Raw genomic sequence first — 24,872 nt, 5'->3', positions numbered from 1 at the left:
AGATGTATGAACCAATGGAGTGGAACAGAAAGTCTAGATATAAACCCTTACATGTATTGTCAAATGATTTTCCACAAGGATGCCAAGACATTTCAATGGGGCAAGGACAGTCTTTTCAACAAATGGTGTCAGGAAACCTGGATATCCACTACAAAAGAATGAAGTTGGACCCTTAATACCATTTAAAAAGATTAACTCAAAACAGATGAAAGACCTAAACATAAGAACTAAACCTATAAACTTTCTAGAAGACATAAGGTGGAAAGCTATTTGGCAATGATTTCTTGGATATGACACCAAAGTCACAGGCAACAAAAGGAAAAAAAGACAAATACATTGCATGAAAATTGAAAACTTTTGTACATCAAAAGACTCTAGCAACAGAATAAAAAGGCAACCCACAAGTGGGAGAAAATATTTACAAATCATATATATGTAAAGGATGAATACTCAGAATATATAGAGAACTCCTAAAATTTAACAACACTAAAACAAATAATATGATAAATAATAGGCAAAGGACTTAAATAGACATTTCTCCAAAGAAGATACACAAATAGTTTAATAACCACATGAAAAGATGCTCAACATCTCTAATTATTAGGAAAATGCAAATCAAAACCACAATGAGATACCACCTCATACCTATTAGGATGGATACTATCCAAACAACAAGATCAACAGCATCAACAACCAAAAGAACAAGTGTTGATGAGGATGTAGAGAAATTGGAACCCTTGTGCACTGTTGATGGAAATGTAAAATGGTACAGTTGCTATGGAAAATAGTTTGTCAGATCCTCAGAATTAAAAATAGAATTACCAGATGACTTAGCACTTCTACTTCTGGTATATATACAAAGGAATTGAAAGTAGGGACATAAACAGATATTTGTACACACATGTTCATAGCAGCATTATTCATAGTAGCCAAAGGTGGAAGCAACCCAAGTGTCCATCAACTAATGAATGGATAAATAAATCTAGTATATACATTTGGTGGGTGAAATATTATTCAGCCTTAAAAAAGGAAGGAAATTCTGGGGAGTTCCCTAGTGGTCTAGTGGTTAGTATTTGGCGCTTTCACTGCCGTGGCCTGGGTTCAATCCCTGGTTGAGGAACAGAGATCCCACAAGCCGCATGGTGCGGCCAAAATTAAAAAAAGAAAGAAATTCTGATACATGCTGCAACATGGATGAACCTTGAGGACATTATGCTAAGAGAAATAAGCCAGTCAGAAAAAGACTATATGATTTCACCTCGAAGACATATCTAGGTTAGTCAAATTTATAAAGACAGAAAGTAGAATGCTGTTTGCCAGGCCGTTGGAGAGAGGGTAATGAATTAATGTTTCATGGATACAGAGTTTCAGCTTTTTAAGATGAAAATAGCTCTGGATATGAATAGTGGTGATGGTTGCACAACAACATGAATGTATTTAATACCACTGAACTTTAAAATGGTTAAGATGGTAATTTTTTTTTTCAAAGTTTTGTTTTGTTTTGTTTTAATTTTATTTATTTATTTATTTATGGCTGTGTTGGGTCTTCGTTTCTGTGCGAGGGCTCTCTCCAGTTGCGGCAAGTGGGGGCCACTCTTCATCGCGGTGCACGGGCCTCTCACTATCGTGGCCTTTCTTGTTGCGGAGCACAGGCTCCAGACGCACAGGCTCAGTAATTGTGGCTCACGGGCCCAGTTGCTCTGCGGCATGTGGGATCTTCCCAGACCAGGGCTCGAACCCGTGTCCCCTGCATTGGCAGGCAGATTCTCAACCACTGCGCCACCAGGGAAGCCCCAGGATGGTAATTTATATGTTATGCATATCTTACCACAATAAAAAAAAAAATTTTTTTTTAATGTATGTGGATAAAGGATCTGGCAGGTGATGCCACTCAACCAGTATCGATCCTCTTCCCAGGCCCCTCACAGACAAAACTGCCCAATTCATATCTCTTGCACTCTGCAGCTTTTCCTGAGATTCCTTTTCTTGCTTTTAGATGAAATCAGGGAAATAGAAGAGAAGGAAAGTGAATTATTTGAAAGCCTGACAAACCAACAGATCTTCCTCTGGCTGCAAGGTCTATTCCTTTTTGCCTTGGTGTGGACCGTGGCCGGCACCATCAACGCAGACAGCAGAAAGAAATTTGATCTGTTTTTCCGCAACCTCATCATGGGTATGGATGATAACAACCCAAGACCCAAAAGCGTCAAACTCACCAAAAACAACATCTTTCCAGAAAGAGGTAACTTAGTACCTGTTTGTTTTGTCTTACTATAGTGGTTTGGAACATATGTTCCAAACCCAACCAAAATGTGTGGCCCATGTGAGGCCTTTACAAAAGCCAGCAAAGATTTTGTAGCTTGCCTGAGAGGATTCACTTCTTCAGAGCTGGCCCGTGTATGTAGAGATGGGTGACCCTGAAGTCAGGTCTTATGGGTTATTTTAACTACTAATTTTTAATTTAGAAAAAGTCGATATAACTTTTTTTTTAATTACCCATAATCTCATCACTCTAACAGGCCGCAGGGAACAGCATGAGAAATATAGCCACTTTTTTTTCTTACACCCTTCTAGTCCTGTTCTATGTGTATACACGCCATATCATGGTGATTATGGTATTAACATTTCCTTTAAGTTTTTTCATTGTAATCTAATATTATATTAAAATATTTATAATTTTGCTACATACATTATCTTCAGAATGATTAATGATGTATTAATATTCTTCTATGTGTGACATCATTCATAAAAAGATTGAAAGATGTTTGTTTTCTTTTAAGTAGCTTTTACTGCTTTTTTTCTTACCACCCAAGTAATACATTACATCACATTTAGAAAATACAGAGAAAGGAATAGAAGAAAATAAATATCAATGGTAATCCCACTATCCAGAAATAATCACTTTTTATATTTTTTCTTCCAGTTTTTTTCTGTATTTCTATAGCAAAAATGGGATCATACTATATATACATTCCAAATAGTTTTACATTTTCTTAATTATAAAAAAGTATATGATGGACCCATGAGGGAACTCCCTGGGGTGATGGTAATGTTGTATATGTTGAGAGAGATTTGGGTTATACAAATACATGCAATTCTCAAAACTCAGTGAATGAAAACAAGACTTGTGCCTTTCATTGTATGCAAATTTTTTAGCAAATGAAAAAACATAAATATTGAACAGTTAGTGATATACATGCCAAAGTATTTATGAGGAAGTGTATATATTTTCTTTGAAATGTGTCAAAAAATAAGATGCCTTAATGGATGGATAGAGGGATGAACAGGTATGTGATAAAACAAGTGAAAAACTAATGGTAAAATCTAGGAGATGGGTATACAGATGTTCACTGTACAGGGTTTTCAGTGTTTCTTTATGTTTGAAACTTTACATAATAATAAAAAAAATGAATGAGCAAGTAGTTGCCGTTGTCCCCCTAAACACACACTTTCCCCAGCACACCTGGCACACTTCAAATATGTGATACATGGTTATCTGTCAGATGAACTGCATGGAGGCCCTGTACAAATCCCCTTGTTAGATGGTAGTACATCCATTCTTTTTTTTTTTTTCCTCTGTTTTTTTAATTCAGAAGATTTTCTTTGTTTATCTTTTATTGTGGTAAAATATACATATCATAAAATTTACCATTTTAACTATTTTCAGGTGTACAGTTCAGTGGTGTTAAATACATTCACATTGTTGTGCAACTATCACCACCATCCATCCCCAGAATTTTTCATCTTTTCAAATGGAAACTCCATACTTATTATTTTTTTTTTAATTTTTTAATTTATTATTTATTATTTATTTTTTATTTTTTTGGCTGTGTTGGGTCTTCATTTCTCTGTGAGGGCTTTCTCCAGTTGCTGTGAGTGGGGGCCACTCTTCATCGCGGTGCGCGGGCCTCTCACTATCGCGGCCTCTCTTCTTGTGGAGCACAGGCTCCAGACGCTCAGGCTCAGTAGTTGTGGCTCACGGGCCTAGTTGCTCCGCGGCATGTGGGATCTTCCCAGACCAGGGTTCGAGCCCGTGTCCCCTGCATCGGCAGGCAGATTCTCAACCACTGCGCCACCAGGGAAGCCTGAAACTCCATACTTATTAAACAATAACTCCCCATTTCCTCCTTCCCTTAGCCCCTAGCAACAACTATTCAACTTTGTCTCTATAAATTTGACTACTCTAGAATATAAGTAAAATCATACAGGTAAAATCATATACTATTTGTCCTTTTTTGACTAGTTTATTTCGCTTAACATAATGTCTTCAAAGTTCACCCATGCTGTGGCATGTGTCAGAATTTCCTTCCTTTTAAAGGCTGAATAGTATTTCTGTATATGGATATACCACATTGTGTTTATCTATTCATTTGTCATGGAAACTTAGGTTGCTTCCACCTTTTGGCTACTGTGATAATGGTGCTATGAACACAAGTGTACAAATATTTGTTTGAGTTTCTTGCTTTCCATTCTTTTGGGTATATGCCCAAAAGTGGAATTTTGGGATCATATGGTAATTCTATGTTTAATTTTTTGAGGAACTGCCGTAATGTTTTCCATACTAATTGCACCATTGTACCTTCCTGCCAACAATGCACAAGCATTTCAATTTCTCCACAGCCTCATATTATGTTTTCTTTTGTTTTTTATAATAGCCAACATGATGGGTGTAAAGTTCATTATTAATTTTTTAAGAAAAAATATGAATGTATCATATAATAAAAAAGTTATAATTTTTTAAAAAAGAAAACAAATATTAACATGTTGATGACCATCCTTTTAGACATTTCCCTATTCACGTATGTGCCTACAGATTTATTTTTACACATATGGGATCATTCTGTACTTATGTTCTAGTTTTTGCTATCGTTAACAGTGTTTTGATGAACAACATTCTGGTGGCTACCCATTTGCTTAATTCATGATAACTTCCTTAGGATAATTCCCTAGAAATAGAATTACTGAGTCAACAGTCAACAAAATTTTAAAGCTTTTGATTGCTAAATTTCCCTTGTGTTCTCACCAACACTATTTCCATTTTTTTTTTAAATCTTGAGCAATTAAGAATGTGAAAGTGGTATCTCATTTTAGCTTTTTTCTCTTTTTAAATTTTTTATTATATTTTTTATTTAAGTATAGTTGATGTATAATATTATATGTTACAGGTATACAGTATAGTGATTCACAATTTTTAAAGGTTCCACTCCATATATAGTTATTATAAAATATTTGCTATAGTCCCCATGTTGTACAGTATATCCTTGTAGCTTATTTTATACCTAGAAGTTTGTACCTCTGAGCCCCCTACCCCAATGTTGCCCCTCCCCCATTCCCTCACCCCTCTTGTAACCACTAATTCTCTATATCTGTGAGTCTGCTTCTTTTTTTATTCACTAGGTTGTATTTTTTAGATTCCACATATAAGTGACATCATATAGTACTGTCTTTCTCTGTCTGGCTTATTTCACTTAGCATAATGCCCTCCAAGTCCATCCATGTTGCTGCAAATGGCAGAATTTCATTCTTTTTGTGGCTGAGTAGTATTCCATTGTGTATGTATAGCACATTTTTATCCATTCATCTGTGGATGGACACTTAGGTTGCTTCCATATCTTGGCTATTGCAAATAATGCTGTTATGAATATTGGGTGCGTGTATCTTTTTTTTAACATCTTTATTGGATTATAATTGCTTTACAATGTTGTGTTAGTTTCTACTGTACAACAGAGTGAATCAGCTATGTGCATACATATATCCCCTCCCTCTTGAGCCTCCCTCCCACCCTCTCCATCCTATCCCTCTAGGTTGTCACAAAGCACTGAGCTGATCTCCCTGTGCTATACAGCAGCTTCCCGCTAGCTATCTGTTTTACAGTGGCAGTGTATATATGTCAATGCTACTCTCTCAATTCATCCCAGCCTCCCCTTCCCCCGCTGTGTCCACAAGGCTGTTCTCTATGTCTGCGTCTCTATTCCTGCCCTGCCACTAGGTTCATCAGTACCATTTTTCTAGATTCCATATATGTGCATTAATGTACAGTATTTGTTTTTCTCTTTCTGACTTACTTCTCTCTGTATAACAGACTCTAGGTCCATCCACATCACTACAAATGACTCAATTTCGTTCTCCTTATGGCTGAGTAATATTCCATTGTATATACCGCATCTTTTTTATCCATTCATCTGTCGATGGATATTTAGGTTGCTTCCATGTCCTGGCTATTGTAAATAGTGCTGCAATGAACATTGGGGTACATGTATCTTTTTGAATTAGTGATTTTGTTTTTTTCAGATATATAACCAGGAGTGGAATTGCTGGGTCATATGATAGTTCTATTTTTAGTTTTTTGAGCAACCTCCATACTGTTTTACACAGTGGCTGCACCATTAGACACCCACCAACAGTGTACAAGGGTTCCCTTTTCTCCACATCCTCGCTGACATTAGATATTTGTGTTCTTTTTGATGATGGTCATTCTGACAGGTGTGAGGCGATACCTCATTGTGGTTTGGATTTGCATTTCTCTGATGATTAACGATGTTAAGCATCTTTTCATGTGCCTGTTGGCCATCTGTATTTCCTCTTTTAAAAAAAAGTCTATTCAGTTCCTCTGCCCATTTTTTAATCTGGTTGTTTGTTTTATTGATGTTGAGTTGTATGACCTGTTTATAACCCCTTATCGGTCATATCATTTGCAAATATTTTCTCCCATTCAGTAGGTTGTCTTTATCCTTTTGTCCATGGTTTCCTTTGATATGCAAAAGCTTTTAAGTTTCATTAGGTCCCATTTGTTTAGTTTTGCTTTTGTTTCCTTTGCCTTAGGAGACAAATCCAAAAAATATTGTTTTGGTTATTAGGGGGTCTTTTGTGTTTACATACAACTTTTACAATGATTTGTTCTAGTTCTGTGAAAAATGCCTTTGATATTTTGATAGGGTTTGCATTAAATCTGTAGATTACCTTGGGTAGTATGGTCATTTTAACAATATTAATTCTTCCAATCCATGAACACAGTATATCTTTCCATCTGTTTGTGTTGTCTTCAGTTTTTCATCAGTGTCTCATAGTTTTCCAATTATAGGTCTCTTACTTCCTTATTTAGATTTATTCCTAGATATTTTATTCTTTCTGATGCGATGGTAAATGGAATTCTTTCCTTAAATTCTCTTTCTGATAGTTTGTTTACAGTGTATAGAAGTGTAACCAATTTCTGTATATTAATTTTGTATCCTGCAGCTTTACCAAATTCATTGATGAACTGTCATAGTTTTTGGTGATGAAGTAGTAGTAGTTTTTTTCAGCTTTTCATCATTGAGTATGATGTTAGCTGTGGACTTATCATATATGGCCTTTATTATGTTGAGGTATGTTTCCTCTATTCCCACTTTGTGGAGATTATTAATCATCATAGATGTTGTATTTTGTCAAAAGCTTTTTTTCATCTATTGAGATGATCATGTGGTTTTTATTCTTCAATTTGTTAATGTGGTGTTTCACATTGATTTGTGGATATTGAAAAAAGCCTTACATCCCTGGGATAAATCCCACTTGATCGTAGTGTATGATGCTTTTAATGTATTGTTCGATTTGGTTTGCTAATATTTTGTTGAGGATTTTTGCATCTATGTTCATCAGTGATATTGGCCTGTAATTTTCTTTTTTTGTGATAACTTTGGTTTTGGTATCAGGGTGATGCAGGCCTCATAGAATACGTTCAGAAGTGTTCCTGCCTCTGCAATTTTTTGGAATAGTTTGAGAAGGTAGGTGTTAACTCTCCTCTAAATGTTTGGTAGAATTCACCTGTGAAGCCCTCTGGTCCTGGACTTTTGTTTGTTGGGAGTTTTTAAATTACTGATTCAACTTTATTACTGGCAATTAGTCTGTTCATATTTTCTATTTCCTCAAGGTCCAGTCTGGGGAGATTGTACCTTCCCAAGGATTTGTCCATTTCTTCTGGGTTGTTCATTTTATTGGCATATAGCTGTTCATAGTAGTTTCTTATGATCATTTGTATTTCTGTAGTGTTGGTTGTTATTTCCCCTTTTTCGTTTCTGATTTTATTGATTTGGGCCCTCTCCCTTTTTTTCTTGATGAGCCTGGCTACAGGTTTATCAATTTTGTTTATCTTTTCAAAGAACCAGCTTTTCGCTTCATTGATCTTTTCTATTGTTTTTTAGTCTCTATTTCATTTATTTCTCCTCTGATCTTTATGATTTCTCTCCTTCTACTAACTTTGGGTTCATTTATTCCTCTTTTTCTAGTTCCTTTAGTTGTAAGGTTAGGTTGCCTATTTGAGATTTTTCTTGTTTCCTGAGGTAAGATTGTATTGCTATAAATTTCCCTCTTAGAACTGCTCTTGCTGTATCCCATAAGTTTCGGATCATTGTGTTTTCATTTTCATTTGTGTCTAGGTATTTTTTTATTTCCTATTTGATTTCTTCAGTAATCCATTGGTTGTTTAGCCTCCACGTATTTGTGATTTTTGCAGCTTTTTTCTTATAGTTGATTTCTAGTCTCATAGTTCTGTGGTCGGAAAAGATACTTGATATGATTTAAATTTTCTTAAATTTACTGAGGCTTTTTTGTGGCCTAGCATGTGATCTGTCCTGGAGAATGTTCCATGTGCACTTGAAATTATGTATATTCTGCTGCTTTCAGATGGAATGCTCTATGTATATCAATTAAGTCCATGTGATCAAAGGTGTCATTTAAGACCAGTGTTTCCTTATTAATTTTCTGTCTGGATGATCTGTCTATTGATGTAAGTGGGGTGTTAAAGCCCCCCCTCCACTATTATTGTGTTACTGTCAATTTCTCCTTTTATGTCTGTTAATATTTGCCTCATATATTGAGGTGCTCCTGTGTTGGGTGCGTATATGTTTACAATTGTTATATCTGCTTCTTGGATTGATCCCTTGATCATTATATAGTATCCTTCTTTGTCTCTTGTAACAGACTTTATTTTAAAGTCTATTTTGTCTGATATAAGTATTGCTACTTTTGATTTCCATTTGCACAGAATACCTCTTTGCATCCCTTCACTATCAGTCTTTGTGTGTCTCTATATCTGAAGTGAGTCTCTTGTAGGCAGCATATATACAGGTCTTGCTTTTGTATCCATTCAGCCACTCTATGTCTTTTGGTTGGAGCATTTAATCCATTTACATTTAAGGTAATTATTGATATTTATGTTCATATTGCCATTTTATTCTTTTTCTTCTTTTTTTCTCTTCTCTTAAGATTTGATGACTATCTTTAGTGTTATGTTCGGATTCCTTTTTCTTTTTTTTGTGTATGTCTATTTTAGATTTTTGGTTTGTGGTGGTTACCATGAGGATTTTATATGGCAGTCTGTATATGTGTGTGTATTGGTGTGTGTGTGTATAAGTTGCTGATCTCTTCATTTCAAATGCATTTTTAAAACCCTGCATTTGTACTCTCCTCCCCTCCCAATTACTATTTTTGATATCATATTTTTACATCTAATTGTTTTCTGTATCTCATAACTGCTTATTGTGGGTATAGATGATTTTACTACTTTTGACTTTTAACCTCCCTACTAGCTTTGTGGGTGGATGATTTCCTACCTTTACTGTAAGTTTGCCTTTACTGGTGACCTTTTTCATTTTGTAATTTTCTTGTTTCTAGTTGTGGCCTTTCCTTTTTGCCTAGAGAAGTTCCTTTAACATTTGTTATAAAGCTCATTTGGTGGTGCTGAACTTTTTTAGCTTTTGCTTGTCTGTAAAGCTTTTGATCGCTCCATCAAATCTGAATGAGAGCCTTGCCAGGTAGAGTATTTTTGGTTGTAGGTTTTTATCTTTCATCACTTTAAATATATTGTGCCACTCCCTTCTGGCCTGCAGAGTTTCTGCTGAAAAATCAGCTGATAGACTTATGGGAGTTCCCTTGTATGTTATTTGTTGCTTTTCCCTCACTGCTTTTAATATTCTCTCTTTATCTTTAACTTTTGTCATTTTTATTACAGTGTGTCTTGGTGTGTTCCTCATTGGGTTCATCCTGTATGGGACTCTCTGCACCTCCTGTACTTGGTGACTGTGTCCTTTCCCATGTTAGGGAAGTTTTTCAGCTATTATGTTTTCAAGTATGTTCTCAGCCCCTTTCACTCTCTCTCTTCTCTTTCTGGGACCCCTATAATGTGAATATTAGTGTTCTAAATAGTGTCCCAGAGGTCTCTTAAACTGTTCTCATTTCTTTTCATTCTTTTTTCTTTTTTCTGTTCAGCAATAGTGATTTCCACTACTTTGTCTTCCAGCTCACTGATCCGTTCCTCTGTATCATTTAGTCTACTCTTGATTCCTTCTAACGTATTTTTTCATTTCATTTATTATATTCTTCATCTCTCTTTGGTTGTTCTTTATATATTCTAACTCTTTGTTAAAAACTTCTAACTTCTCACTCTGTGCATCCATTCTTCTCCCAAGTTCTTTCATCATCTTTACAATCATTATCTGAACTCTTTCTTAGGTAGATTGCCTATCTCCACGTCACTTAGTTTTCTTCTGGGGTTTTATCTTGTTCCTTCATCTGGAACATGTTCCTCTCTTGCCTCATTTTGTCTGAGTTGCTATTTGTATTTTTATGTATGTGGTAGGTTAGTCACATTTCTCGACTTGGAGAAGTAGCCTTCCTTAGGAGATATCCTATGTGTCCCAGCAGTGCACTCCCCTGTTGTCATCCAAACTGTGTGCTCTAGGGATTCCCTCTAAGAGTGTTGCCTGGGTACTTCAGTTATGGTGGGCTATGTGGGCAGTCTGGTACACTTGGTTGGTCCCTAGCCCAGTAGGTTGCCAGACCCTGCCTTGTGCAGATGCTGCTGGCTGCTGGTTAGCAGGGCCTGGTCACAAGGCACTGATTGCAGGGTCCCTGGGGCTAGTGCTGGCTCACTGGTGCATGGAGTCAAGGTCCAGAAGACTCTGGGGCTGTTGATCCCCCCCCACTGGTGGGTGAAGCCAGGTTCTAGGGTTAGTTCTGTACTACTGTCAGGCAGAGCCAGGTCTTGGAGTCTGGCTGTAGAGCCCAGGGATCCCAGAGCTGGTGTCAGATCCCTGGTGGGGCAGGGCAGTTCCTGACAGTTAGCTGTGAGGTCCATGCTGTCCCGAAGCTTGTGTTGGCCTGTTACTGGGCAGGACCAGGGCCCAGCTGGTCCCAGGGTAGGATCTGGCCTGCTGTGGGAAGACAGGGTCTGTGAGATTGTGGTTTTCTTGCATCTGGTGTTTGCCTCCTGATGGGTGAGGCTGGTCTTGAGGCTAGTGCAGGTTTCCTGGAGGGCCAGGCCAGTGCCTGTCCACTGGTGGGTAGAGCTGGGTCTTGACCCTCTGGTGGGCAGGGCTGTGTCTAGAGGCATGTCTAGAGGGGCCATGAGCTCAGGAAGTCTTTAGGAAGCCTGTCTGCTGATGCGTGGAGCTGTGTCTCCACCCAGTTAGTTGTGGCCTGAGGCATCCCAGCACTGGTGCCTACAGTCTATTGGGTGGGGCCAGGTCTTGTGCTAATGAGCTAGAGGTAGGATCCCACTATGGTTGCTGACAGCAGCATTGTCTACATGGTACAAAGCTCCCAAATATGGCTGCTGCCAGTGTCTACGTCCCCAAGGTAAGCCACTGCTGCACTGTCCCCCCACCCGCTGGCCTCTCTGCAAGACTCTCCAAGACCAGCAGGTAGGTCTGGCCCAGGCTCCTATCAAATTACTGCTTTTTCCCTGAGTCCCAGTGCATGGGATATTGTGTGTGTGCCCTTTAAGAGTGAAGTCTCTATTTCCCCCAGTCCTTTGGGACTCCCAAAATTAAGCCCCACTGACCTTCAAAGCCAAATACTCTGGGGGTGGGGGGTCATCCCAGGCTGGGGAGCCCGATTTGGGGCTCTGAACTCTCGCTCCTGTGGGAGAACCTCTGCACTATAATTATTCTCCAGTTTCTGGGTCACCCTCACCCCACAGGTATGGGACTTGATTATATTGCCAGTCCATCCCTCCTACCTGTCTCACTGTGGTTCCTTCCTTATGTCTTTAGTTGTAGAAGATCTTTTCTTGTAGGTTTCAGTCTTTTTCAAAGATAGTTGTTCTGCAGATAGTTGTGATTTGGGTGTGCTCATGAGAGGTGAACTCTTTCTATTCTTCCATCTTGCCAATCCCCACATTTCTTCTCTTTTTAAAAAATGTTTAATAGACTTTAGTTTTAGAGCAGTTTTGGTTTACAGAAAAATTTAGCAGATAGTACAGAGTTCTTTCTAGTTTAACTGCATTCTAGTCTGAGAGTATACACTTCGTGATTTCTATTCATTAAAAATTTTTAAGATGTGTTTTATGGCCCAGAATATGGTCTATCTTGGTGAATGGTCCATGTGAGCTTGAGAAGAGTATATTCTGCTCTTGTTAGATGAAGTAATCTATAGATGTCAATCAGTTCCAGTTGACTGATGATGATACTGCTTAGTTTAACTATATCCTTAATCATTTTCTGCCAGCTACCTGTCAATTACTGATAGGGGGGTATTGAAGTCTCCAACTGTAATAGTGGATTTTTCTGTTTCTCCTTGTAGTTCCGTCAGTTTTGCCTCAGGTATATTGATGTTCTGTTCATGTTTGAAGTTTGAAAATAGTATCTAATTTAAATTTCTTCTCTTTTTAATTAGAGTGAGATTGACTTTTATATATCTATAGTGGTTGTTTTTCACAGGTTCTTTTTTTTTAATAGATTTAATTAACTAATTTATTTATTTATTTTTGGCTGTGTTGGGTCTTCGTTGCTGCGCATGGGCTTTCTCTAGTTGTGGCGAGCGGGGACTACTCTTCATTGAGGTGAACAGTCTTCTCATTGCGATGGCTTCTCTTGTTGCGGAGCACGGGCTCTAGGCGCGTGGGCTCCAGTAGTTGTGGCACGTGGGCTCCAGTAGTTTTGGCATGTGGGCTTCAGTAGTTGTGGCTTGCAGGCTCTAGGGCGCAGGCTCAGTAGTTGTGGTGCACTGGCTTTGTTGTTCCACAGCATGTGGGATCTTCCTGGACCAGGGCTTGAACCCGTGTCCCCTGCATTGGCAGGTGGATTTTAACCACTGCGCCACCAGGGAAGCCCTTTTCACAGGTTCTTATTGGCCTGTTGATGTTCTTTTTTGTAATGTTCTATCATAGTTTTATTTTTAACAGACTATGTCTAGATGTAGGTATTCTTTTGTTTATTTTTCCTAGAACATGATGAGTCCTTTCAGTCATCAAGGGAAAGTTTTAATCTCTGGCTTCCATATCTATCATCTCCTCTTTCCTTATTTTTGTGTTTTTGCCTTTTTTAATACCGATTTTTCATTTTAATATGATTCACCCACAACTTCAATTATGCTTTTACTGCCTTAAGTGATTTTAATTCTGCTATGTGTCTTTTGTTTCCTCACTATCCTTTCTTAGTGTATGATTAAAAGCACAGGCCATGAAGTCAAATTGTCAGAGCTTGAATCCTGGCTCCAGTATTTACTGGTTGGGTGACTTTGAGCAAGTTCCTTAACGCCGCTCAGTTTCCTCAATTATGAAATGAGGGCAATGATAATATTATGCATTCATGGTGTTCTTGTAAGAATTAAACAGGTTAACACATGTAAAAGCATTTAGAATAAAGCGTGGTACACAGAAAGTGTTAAATAAATATTAGCAACTTTTACTGCTGTCCTCCTCCTCATCACCATCTCTGTTAGCTCATTCATCTCCCTTTTTTAATCTCATTTTGCCTTTTCATCTAAGCCTGTTTTCTCCTTATGGTTTTCTGTTCCTATTTCGTGGAAAAATTATGTCTTTTTGCACCCTATTTAGGATATCAAACGGTTTTCTGAAATTTGGTTGTGAGTCCTGCAGTAAACAAGGTTCAGAGGTATACTCTTCAAGTTTAATCTCCATATTATATTCCTTTACATTGCAACATTTTTTCACAGGTTCCATGTGTTGTTGTCTGCTTCCCCATGCTTCAAGATCAATCTCTTCATGCTCTGTGTCAGCAAATTGGTACATGAAGTACCCTTGACCCCATTCTTGGTTCACTTTGTGACAACATCTTTCCTTTCCTTCTGTAGCTGAGCAGCTAATTATTATGTGTACAGCTTCCAAGTTCCCTACAGCATCTCCTGCCTACTGTAATGGGCTTGTCTCCTTCCTCCATGTCCTATTCAACTGATGCAGTATTAAAAAGACCCCATAATTTCCAGCATGTACTGCAGACTAGTTTCTTCATATACCTTCTTTTGCAACAACTACTCTACTTAAAAGTAGGTTTGGTTCTGAAAAAGCTGTTTGTAAGAGCAAAACGACACCTTACAAGTGACCGATGTGAACATATCCATTGAAAGTTAAGCTTTACTTTTGTCTCCATGGTAATCATACATCTCTCTTTTTACTGGTTTTCAAAACTCTCCACTACTTTTGGACATGATCAGGGTAAATGGTATTCATAAACCCCCTTAAAAAAACCCCAAATGCTGTAAACTCTAGAGTCAGGAACAATGGGATGGCCAAGATCCAAAGACCACATGTGATCAACTAATGTCATCTGTTGGAAGCAGCCTTTTTATTTGTTTCATCTGTGGACATTCTAAAAAAGGACATTTTTGAACTGAGGAGCGACTGTGGTTCTTTACTTTGGAAGACCATACCTCACTGAATTTAAAGTGCCACGACTATCTCCTTCCTCATCGTGGTCTGGGACCCTGCCACCCCTATCAGCTGTAGAAAGATGGCCTGGCAAGGCAAGGATGAGAAAAAAATGAGACAGTTCTTCCAGTTCTCCCAGAGTAGTACCTGGCAGGGCAAAGCAACAGCTGCCTAATTTTCTATGTGGGATGTCACCTGCATCTCTGCATCTCTGTATCCGGGGGTGGGGGGAGGGGGGACTAGGAGTATACCCAGTGGGCCTGTTGCTCTTTCTCATGCAGTCTCTTGAGGTAAAATTTCTCAGTCCAGCTCATCTACTATTTAGTTAGAGGAGATTCTGCCTAGCTTCTTTTAGTCTTTGTTTTCAGTGACATTATTCCACTCCTTTCTCTTGTGCCTTCCTAAGTATTGTACAATAGGAAATTACAAAGCTCCTAGACAGAACCCATTTGAATCCAAAGATTTGTTTTAATTGCCAAGGGTGAATTCTTTCTAATATAACAGGTTTATTGAGGTATAATTTACATATCATAAAATTCACTCATTTAAGTGAGCAAATCAGTGGTTTTTAGCAAATTTGCCTAGTTGTGCAACTATCTAATCCAATTTTAGAATATAGGAACATTAGAACAAATTTAGAACATTGATCACCCCAGTAAGATCCTTCATGCCCATTTTCAATGAATCCCTGTTCCCATCCTCAGCCCCAGGCAACCATTCATCTGCTCTCTATAGATTTGCCTTTTCTGGACATTTCAAATGCATGGAATCATGTAGTATGTGGCCTCTTGATCTGGCTTTGATTTTACTTTCTTATTACCATCTTAAAAAGCTTAAAATGTCTTTCTAGCCTTTCCACGGGGTTTAAAATTCTCATGGTGAGAGCTCCAGGGAGGCCTTCTCTGACCTCATGGGATGTTGTTTTCTGGGCTTTTCATGATCTAGGAGCCTTGGGGCACGTGGATCTCTCAAATAAGTGCTGAAGGAACTGTATTGGGGAATGCACACTAAGGAAAGCCAGCAGTCCTTTGGGGAATTCCCTCAAAGTTGGGTTAACATCATCTAACATTGATCTTTATTTGTCCAGAAGTGCTAAATTTCCCTTTATTCTTTTGGGTTTTTTTTGTTTGTTTGTTTTTCAATTTTTTTAAAGTCTGTATTGAATTTGTTACAATATTGCTTCTGTTTTATGTTTTGGTTTTTTGGCCATGAGGCATGTGGGATCTTAGCTCCCTGACCAGGGATCGAACCCATACCCCCTGCATTTGAAGGTGAAGTCTTAACCACTGGACTGCCAGGGAAGTCCCCCATTGTGTGTCTTTTGAAAACCCACTCACCTCTCTGTTGAAGTTTATCTTGTTCTCCCAAGTGAAGGCGAGGAAAACAGCTGGGGCAAGGGGTGGTCAGAGGTGATAGAACTAATTTGTCTTCCTGGATTTCTACTACTATTCTCCCCATTCCACCCCTGCACTTGCATCAGAGTTTGAGTTAAAATCACAGTGCAGAGCGAACAGGAGCACTACTCTGATGAGGACCAAACAGACCTAGAGCTAAATGTTCTCAAGTGCCTTTCTGTGTGCCCACAGCTATGCTAAATGTCTGACACATATACCTCATTCACCTTCCAGAGGGATTCTCTAATCTTTATATAAAATCAGGCCCATTTTACAGATATGCAAATGGTAACCTTGGCCAAGATCACACAGCAGTAAATCCACTTTTACTCAGTTGGACCTTTTCTCTTTGGTCGAAATGTTCCTGTATCAAGCCACAGATTAACTCTAGCTAATAACATCAGCAAGAGAAGGGGATAAATGCTTTTCTGAATCATGCTTTTTCCATCTCTTTTTGTATTATAAAAACAATTTAATTCTATTAAATAAAAATGATGAAAAATATTTTTGTTCATACCACACTATCACAAGTATTTCACTTTTCAAAATATCTTTCTCTATCTTGTCCATCTGCTTTCATCTCTTTATATAGTTGCCATAATGGCATATATTCTATTTTTTATTCTTCTATTTTATCTGTCATTGTTTCTTGAATGCATTTTTCTATGTTAATACTTAGATTTTGTAGCTATCATTTTTAAGTATTTAATAGATAATTTATTTTAAAACTTCATTTTTTAGTTTTCTATTTTACTTAAGTATTAATTGGGTATATATCTCATTATCTTCCTCTTAGTTCTAGATAATGTGAATTCTCTTCTTAAGGTCACTTCATCTCTCTAGAATGTGCATCTACATCATTGCCCCTAGTTCTTTTTTTTTTATTGAAGTATAGTTGATTTACAATGCTTCAGGTGTACAGCAAAGTGATTCAGTTTTATATATATATAAATATATTTATATAAACACACATATATATGCATATGGCTATTCTTTTTCAGATTCTTTTCCATTACAGGTTTTTACAAGATATTGAATATAGTTCCCTGTGCTATACAGTAGGTCCTTGTTGTTTACCTATTTTAGATATAGTGGTATCTGTTAATCCCAAATTCTTAATTTATCCCTCCCCCCTCCTTTCCCCTTTGGTAACCATAAGTTTGTTTTCTATGTCTGTGCATCTATTTCTGTTTTGTAAATAATGTAATTATCATTTTAATGACTGCAAAATATTCCATTCATTTTATAAGACATAATTTTGACTGGTCTTCTAATGTGGGACATGTAAATTATTTTCAAATTTTTGTTATCACAGATGGTGCTGTTACTCATGTATAGAGATTATTTTCATTATGAATTATTTCCTTATGATAAATTCCCAGAATGTGATTTCTGACTTGGAGTAGAGACATTTTTGTAGCTCTGTAAGCATAGTGCCAGATTGCTTTCTAAAAGTGTTGTACCAGATTGACTTCTAGGTAGAGCTGCACAGTGACGTAGGATAATAGAAACTCTCTCCTATAATACATAATGATATGAACAATAACAACAGTTTAAGCCTAAAAATTTCCCAGTTACAGCCTGATTCTTTAAACATTGAGAGGTAGAGGATAAGGAGAGAAACAAAAGATCCTGCATGTTGTATCTCTCAACCCAGAACCCACAACCCCATTGTCCTTCTAAAAGTGATGCTGAGAGGAAAGGGGATGAGTTGACAAAATTCTGAGAGTTCTCACTGGTAATCACCAGTGTGGAAAAAGCAGACAGCAGTGGTGACAGGACAGCTGCAAAAAAATGTCTAAGAGAAACCTTTGAGCATGAAACCCCTCCATAATTTGGTAGGACCTTATTAGGAGTGGGAGAAACTACCAGGGTTTGCATCTTCCAGAGCTCCATGCTGGGTGGGGGGTGTGAGCTGAATTTTTCAGGAGTGAATCATGTCTCTAACTGGGGTGGGAGTGGGATGGACCCATGGTTCTGGAAAATTGGCCAAATTTTAGAAAGAGAGTGTAAAACCCAGGTTTCCTGGCAAGGGCAACTGAGTATTTCCTTTTCCCAACCCCTGTACCCTCAGGCTACAGAAAAGAAATCCAGAGAAATCCACACACCAGTCCTTGAACTGTGGCCAAGAAAGTGAAGGAAATAAACTCACCCTAGATAATGGTGGGGAAAATGTCAAGAAATTACCTGATTATATCAGAATAAGAACATCAGAAAGAAAGAGACAGAGACAGAGAATGAGAATCTAAAAGAAAAACATGACCTAAGAAACATAAAATATTTGTGTTGCAAGAACTTAGTAATAATATAAATTTAATTTTTAAAATTTATAGATGAACAATGTGCTACTGGCAAAGGGATAGATATATAGATCAATGGAATAGAATTGAGAGTCCAGAAATAAGCCCCTCATATTTATAGTGACTTGATTTTTGACAAGGGTACCAAGATAATTTTAGGGAAAAAGAATAATCCTTTCAACACATGGTGCTGGAATAAATGAATATATACATGTAAAATAATGAATTTGGGCCTCTACTTTACACCATAGTCAAAAATTAACTCAAAATGGATCAAAGATCTAAATTCAAGAGTTAAAATTATGAAAGCTTAGAAGAAAACATAGGTGCAAATGTTCATGACCTTGGACTAGGCAACAATGTCTTAGGACACCAAAAGCACAAGCAACAAAACAAAAAATAGTTAAACTGAACTTCATCAAAATTAAAAACTTTTGTGCTTCATAGGACAACATCAAGAAAGTAAAAAGACAACTCACAGAATGGGTGAAATTTTTTTGCAAATCATATATCTGATAAGGGACTTGTATATAGAATGTATAAAGAAGTATTATAATTCAATAATAAAAAGATAAATAACACAATTTTTATATGGGCAAAGTAACTGAATAGACATTTCTCCAAAGAAGATATATAAAGGGCTAATAAGCACACGACAAGAACTCAACATTACTAGCATTATTAGCCATCAGGAAAATGCAAATCAAAAACACGAGATACCAACTCACAACTACAATGAGAATAATAAAAAAGATGGAAAACAACAAGTGTTGGTGAGAATGTGGGAAAATTGGAACCCTCACATGTTATAATGGAAACGTAAAATAGTACAGCAGCTTTGGAAAACAGCATTTCGCAGTTCCTCAAAATTTAAACAAACAAAAGAAAGTTAAGCATAGAGTTACCATATGACCAAGCAATTCCACTCCTAGATATATGCCCAAGAGAAATAAAAACAGATGTCCACACAAAGACTTGTACACAAATGTTCATAACAGCATAATTCATAATGACCAAAAAGTGGAAACAATCCAAATGTCCATCAACTGATGAATGAATAAATAAAATATAGTATATCCATACAATTAAACATTGTTCAACAATAAAAAGAAATGAAGTAATAATACATGATACAACGTGGATAAACCTTAAAAACATTATGATGAGTAAAAGAAGCCAATCACAAAAGAACATCTATTGGATGACCTCAATTATATGAAATGTCCAGAATAGCAAATCTATAGAGACAGAAAGTACATTAGTGGTTGCCTAGTGTTGTGGGCAAGCGGGGAGATGAGGGATGAGAAGAGGATTTGGGAGGTGACAGCTAAGAGGTATGAGGTTTCTTTTTGGTGCAATGAAATGTTCTAAAATTGATTATGGTAATGACTGTACAACTCTGTGAATATTAGTATATTCATACATACATGTATTTTTAGTAAACAATTGAATTGTACAATTGAAATGGGTGAATTATATCATGTGTGAATTATATCTTAATAAATCTGCCATTTAAAAGTTTGTAGATGAGGTGATAAAACCACAGAATCAGAGAAAAAGAGGGGTTGAGAAACCAAAGAAACAAATTGAGAGCTAAACAATGCTATTAATGATCTAATAAATTAGAACCAGCAAGGAATAAAGCATACAAGTCTAGACAGCTAACAAATGGCTTAAAGGAAAGGTTTCAGATAACTACACTTGTTACAGAAGACAAAGTCTAAGAGCAATTATGAAGAATATGATTGATATGGAGACCAAACAGTGCTAATTCCTTTAGTAGGTAACCCAATAAATAGTGTAGACAGTATATACTAAGATATAAATGCAGAACTTTTTCCTAAAATGAAGAACTGCTTCTGTAAATTTTAAGAGTATGCTGTATTCCAAGAAAAACTGATACAGAATAATTGACCAAAAGAAATAATATGATTAAATTATTGGACTTCCAGGATAAAAGAGATTCCATCATGCATCTGTATAGGAAAGAAAAATCAATTAAAATGGAAATATCTGATGGGCCTCAGACTTCTACACAGCAACCTAGAATGCAAGAAAACACACTGGAACAATGATCTGCAACATTCTGAGGGAAAGAAAATGTGACATAAGAATACTACTCTCAGCCAAGTCACGGTTCAAATACAAAAGGCAGACATTGTCAAACATGCAAGATCTGAGAGAACAGAGCCCTGATAAGTCCCTTCTTGGAAATACAAAATGAAATCAGCCAACTAACAAATCAATCAAGATAAAGAACTCTTGGGGACTGCCCTGCTGGTCCTGTGGGTAAGACTCCACAATCCCAATGCAGGGGGCCCGGGTTTGATCCCTGGTCGGGGAACTAGATCCCACATGCATGCTGCAACTGAGAAGCCTGCATGCCGAAAATAAGAAGCCTACATGCCGCAACTAAAGATCCTGCATGCCACAACGAAGATACCACGTGCTGCAACTAAGTCCTGGCGCAGCCAAAATAAAATATAAAAATAAATAAATAAACATAGCAGAGTGTACATGTCAAATTAAAAAAAAAAAAAAACTCTTAAATAGTCTGTGTTAAAAGCCCTGAGTTTGAGTGTTGAACCTATTTAAATAGAGACCTAAGACTAAGGAATGGGAGAATTATAGTTGCAGAACAAAATGTCAGTGTTATAATCCCTGAAAAAGTAAAAGTTATATCATCAAGAACAATAAAAGGAACCAAAGGAGAGGAGAAGGAAGAGTGAGAGTTAATCACATCATAGTTCATAAAGGAATCAATGAAACTGGTCTAACATCGAGTAACATGTATTTACAAATGAAATGTGATATCAGGATTTACTTCAAAATACTCCAGACAAAGAAAGAAAACAAAAGGGAGGGAAGACGTGAGGAGGGAAGGAAAATGAATATGGTGGTGGTTGGTGCTGGGGAAATGAATGAGACAAGAGTTGCAAAATGTTGAAGATTATTGAAGCTAGATAATGGGTACATGGCAGTTTATTATACTATTCTCCTTATTTTTGTGTATTTTTAAATTTTTTCACAGTAAAAAGTTAAAATATAATAACAAAGTTGGATTAAATTATTTTTAAAATTATAATGACTTTAAGCCCTAATGGCTTAAAAAATATTTTTAAATTAAGAAGCATCTTGCTAAAAGGGTAAATATTAAAAGTTTTCATCACAGAAAAAACTGATGAACTGAAATGTTTGACCTGATGGACTGAAATGTTTCATCCCTTTAACTGAAGCTCAAGACTCTCTCTCACTCACACACACATACACCCTACAACCACCAAGCCTGCCCTCTTTGAGCCAGTTATAGGCGAGTCCTCTGGAGAGAGAAGCAAGTCACTTGTGCTTACAGCTTGGCTGGCTGGGCAATGGGGCAGGCCCTGTCATGCCCGCTGCTGCTGTGAATCACATGGCCTAGCATTTGTCTTGCCGGGGCCTGGGTAATTCTCCATGTCCACTTCAGAAGGTTTTTCTCTTATTTTTTTTTAAATCTTATTTCATTCTGCAGGCTTTGCAAACAGTATCTCATAAACTTCTCATGGCATTCTCTAGATGAGGAAATTGAGAAGGGAGTCATTCACCCAGGGCCCCACAGTGAGTCAGTAAGGAACAGTTGGATGGGAGGCCAGGTCCTTCCCTGACACCCTTCTTATTCCCACTCCTCATCTTAAAGTGAAAAAAAGAAAAAGACACCCACCCATTACAGAGGCAGGGACTTCACTGGGAAAAAGGATCATAGGAACTTTGTGTCACTTTTGTGGGGAAGGTGGGGAGTGGTTCCAGATGGGTACTATGATTGTAGTTTGGAAGAATTGGTGGAGTGGGAAGGCAACTCAGAATCCAAGTTCAAGCATCCTGACTTCTCACAAACAACCTTGTAGCCCTGTAACTCTCCAGCTCTGCTAGAACCGGCTTCTGCCTCCCCCCCAACCTTTCTGCTGTCTCCCTACCTACCAGCCCCTCCAGCCCTCCCCTCCAGCTTGGCCCCCAAGGCCCACCTCCTCCACCCTTCTCTCTCATCAGCACCTCTGCTCCCTCCTTCCCTTGTCCTCCTGCCAAACACACCTGGCAAAACCTCTATCTTGGATCAATACCCCACCACTTTTTTTCTTTCCACTCATACTACAGAGCTGCTGAACAGTACAGGAGAAAATCACATAAGCAGAGGACTTGGCATTACTTTCATGGTCTCCAACCTCAGTTTGGGGAAGCAGAAAGACCATAGACTTTGGACTCAAATAGATCTGTTTTGGAACATAGATGCAAAAACACCACAACAAAATACTAGCAAACCGAATCCAACAATATATTAAAAGGATTATACACCATGATCAAGTGGGATTTATCTATTTCCACAAATCAATCAATGTGGAACACCACATTAAATTGAAGAATAAAAAACATATGATCATCTCAATAGATGCAGAAAAAGCTTCTGATAAAATCAATATCCATTTATGATTAAAAACTCTCCAGAAAGTAGATGTAGAGGGGACAAGCCTCAACATAATAAAGGCCATATATGACATACCCACAGCTAACACCATACTCAATGGTGAAAAGCTGAAATCATTTCCTCTAAGATCAGGAACAAGACAAAGGTGCCCACTCTTTCCACTTTTATTCAACATAGTTTTGGAAGTCCTAGCCACAGCAATCAGAGAAGAAAAATAAATAAGTAAAAGGAATCCAAATTGAAAAGGAAGTAAAACTGTCACAGTTAGAAGATGACATGACACTATACATAGAAAATCCTAAAGACGCTACCAGAAAATGACTAGAGATCATCAAAAAATTTGGTAAAGTTGAAGGATACAAAATTAATATAGAGAACTCTGTTGCATTTCTATACACTAACGATGAAATATCAGAAAGAGAAATTAAGGAAACAATGCCATTTACCATTGCATCAAAAAGAATAGAATACCTAGGAATAAACCTACCTAAGGAGGCAAAATACCCATACTCTGAAAACTGTAAGACACTGATGAAAGAAATTGAAAACAGATGGACAAACAGATGGAAAGATATATAATGTTCTTGGATTGGAAGAATCAATATTGTTAAAATGACCATGCTACTCAAGGCAATCTACAGATTCAATGCAATCCTTATCAAATTATCAATGCCATTTTTCACAGAACTAGAACAAATAATCCTAAATTTTATATGGAACCATAGAAGACCCAGAATTGCCAAAGCAATCCTGACAAAGAAGAATGGAGCTGGAGGTATCATGCTCCCTGACTTCAGACTATACTACAAAGCTACAGTAATCAAAAAGGTATGGTACTGGCAGAATAACAGACACATAGATCAATGGAAGAGGACAGAAGGCCCAGAAATAAACCCATACACTTATGGTCAATTAATCTATGACAAAAGAAGCAAGACTATGTAATGGAGAAAACACAATCTCTTCAATAAATGGTGCTGGGAAAACTGGACAACTACATGTAAAAGAATGAAATTAGAACATTCTCTAACCCCATATACAAAAATAAACTCAAAATGCATTAAAGACCTAAATGTAAGACTAGATACTATATAACTCCTAGAAGAAAACATAAGCAGAACACTCTTTGACATGAATCGCAGCAATATTTTTTTGGATTCATCTCCTAGAGTAATGGAAATAAAAGCAAAGCTAAACAAATGGGACCTAATTGAATTTAAAAGCTTTTGCACAGCAAAGGAAACCATAAACAAAACAAAAAGACAACCTACAGAATGGGAGAAGATATTTGCAAACAATGCAACTGACAAGGGATTAATTTCCAAAGTATACAAACAGCTCATACAGCTTAATATCAAAAAAACAAACAACCCAGTCAAAAAACTGGACAGAAGGCCTAAATAGACATTTTTCCAAAGAAAACATACAGATAGCCAAGAGGCATATGAAAAGATGCTCAGTATCGCTAATTATTAGAGAAATGGAAACCAAAACTACAATGAGTTATCGCTTCACACCAGTCAGAATGGCCATCACCAAAAAGTGTACAAATAATAAGTGCTGGAGAGAGTGTGGAGAAAAAGTAACCCTCCTACACTGTTGGTGGGGATGTAAATTGGTGCAGGCACTATGGGGAACAGTATGGAGGGTCCTCAAAACACTAAAAATAGAGTTACCATATGATCCAACAATCCCACTCCTGGGCATACACCTGGAGAAAATATAATTTGAAAAGATACATGCACCCCAGTATTCATAGCAGCACTATTTACAATAGCTAAGACATGGAAGCAACCTAAATGTCCATTAACAGAGGAATGGATAAAGAAAATGTGGTGCATATACATACAATGGAATATTACTCAGCCATAAAAAAGAGTGAAATAACACCATTTATGGCAGCATGGATGGACCTAGACACTATCATATGAAGTGAAGTCAGACAGAGAAAGTGAAATATCATATGATATCACTAGTTTGTGGACTCTTAAAAAAATGATACAAATGAACTTATTTGTAAAACAGAAATAGACTCACAGACATAGAAAACAAACTTATGGTTACCAAAGGGGAAAGGAGGG

General features: G+C 37.4%; 1 protein-coding gene across 15 annotated transcripts in view; it reads left to right on the top strand.

Moving 5' to 3' along the window:
* The window catches only part of DNAH3 (dynein axonemal heavy chain 3), a 276,368-nt gene that overhangs the window by 123,110 nt on the left and 128,386 nt on the right, over positions 1-24,872 (top strand). For 14 of the 15 annotated variants that reach the window (XR_009497683.1, XM_059897939.1, XM_059897941.1 and 11 more), the window contains one exon: positions 1,997-2,242. The exons of the other annotated variant lie outside the window; for it this stretch is intronic. Coding sequence is in view for 13 of the 14 variants with exons in the window: in XM_059897939.1 (XP_059753922.1) it covers positions 1,997-2,242 (246 nt within the window). In the remaining variant the exon portion in view is untranslated. The remainder of the gene's footprint in view (positions 1-1,996; positions 2,243-24,872) is intronic. 15 annotated transcript variants of the gene reach the window in all.

The sequence above is a fragment of the Balaenoptera ricei genome, chromosome 15 (assembly GCF_028023285.1).
Source record: "Balaenoptera ricei isolate mBalRic1 chromosome 15, mBalRic1.hap2, whole genome shotgun sequence".
Taxonomy (NCBI): Eukaryota; Metazoa; Chordata; class Mammalia; order Artiodactyla; family Balaenopteridae; genus Balaenoptera; species Balaenoptera ricei.
This window is presented reverse-complemented; position numbering and strand designations above follow the sequence as displayed.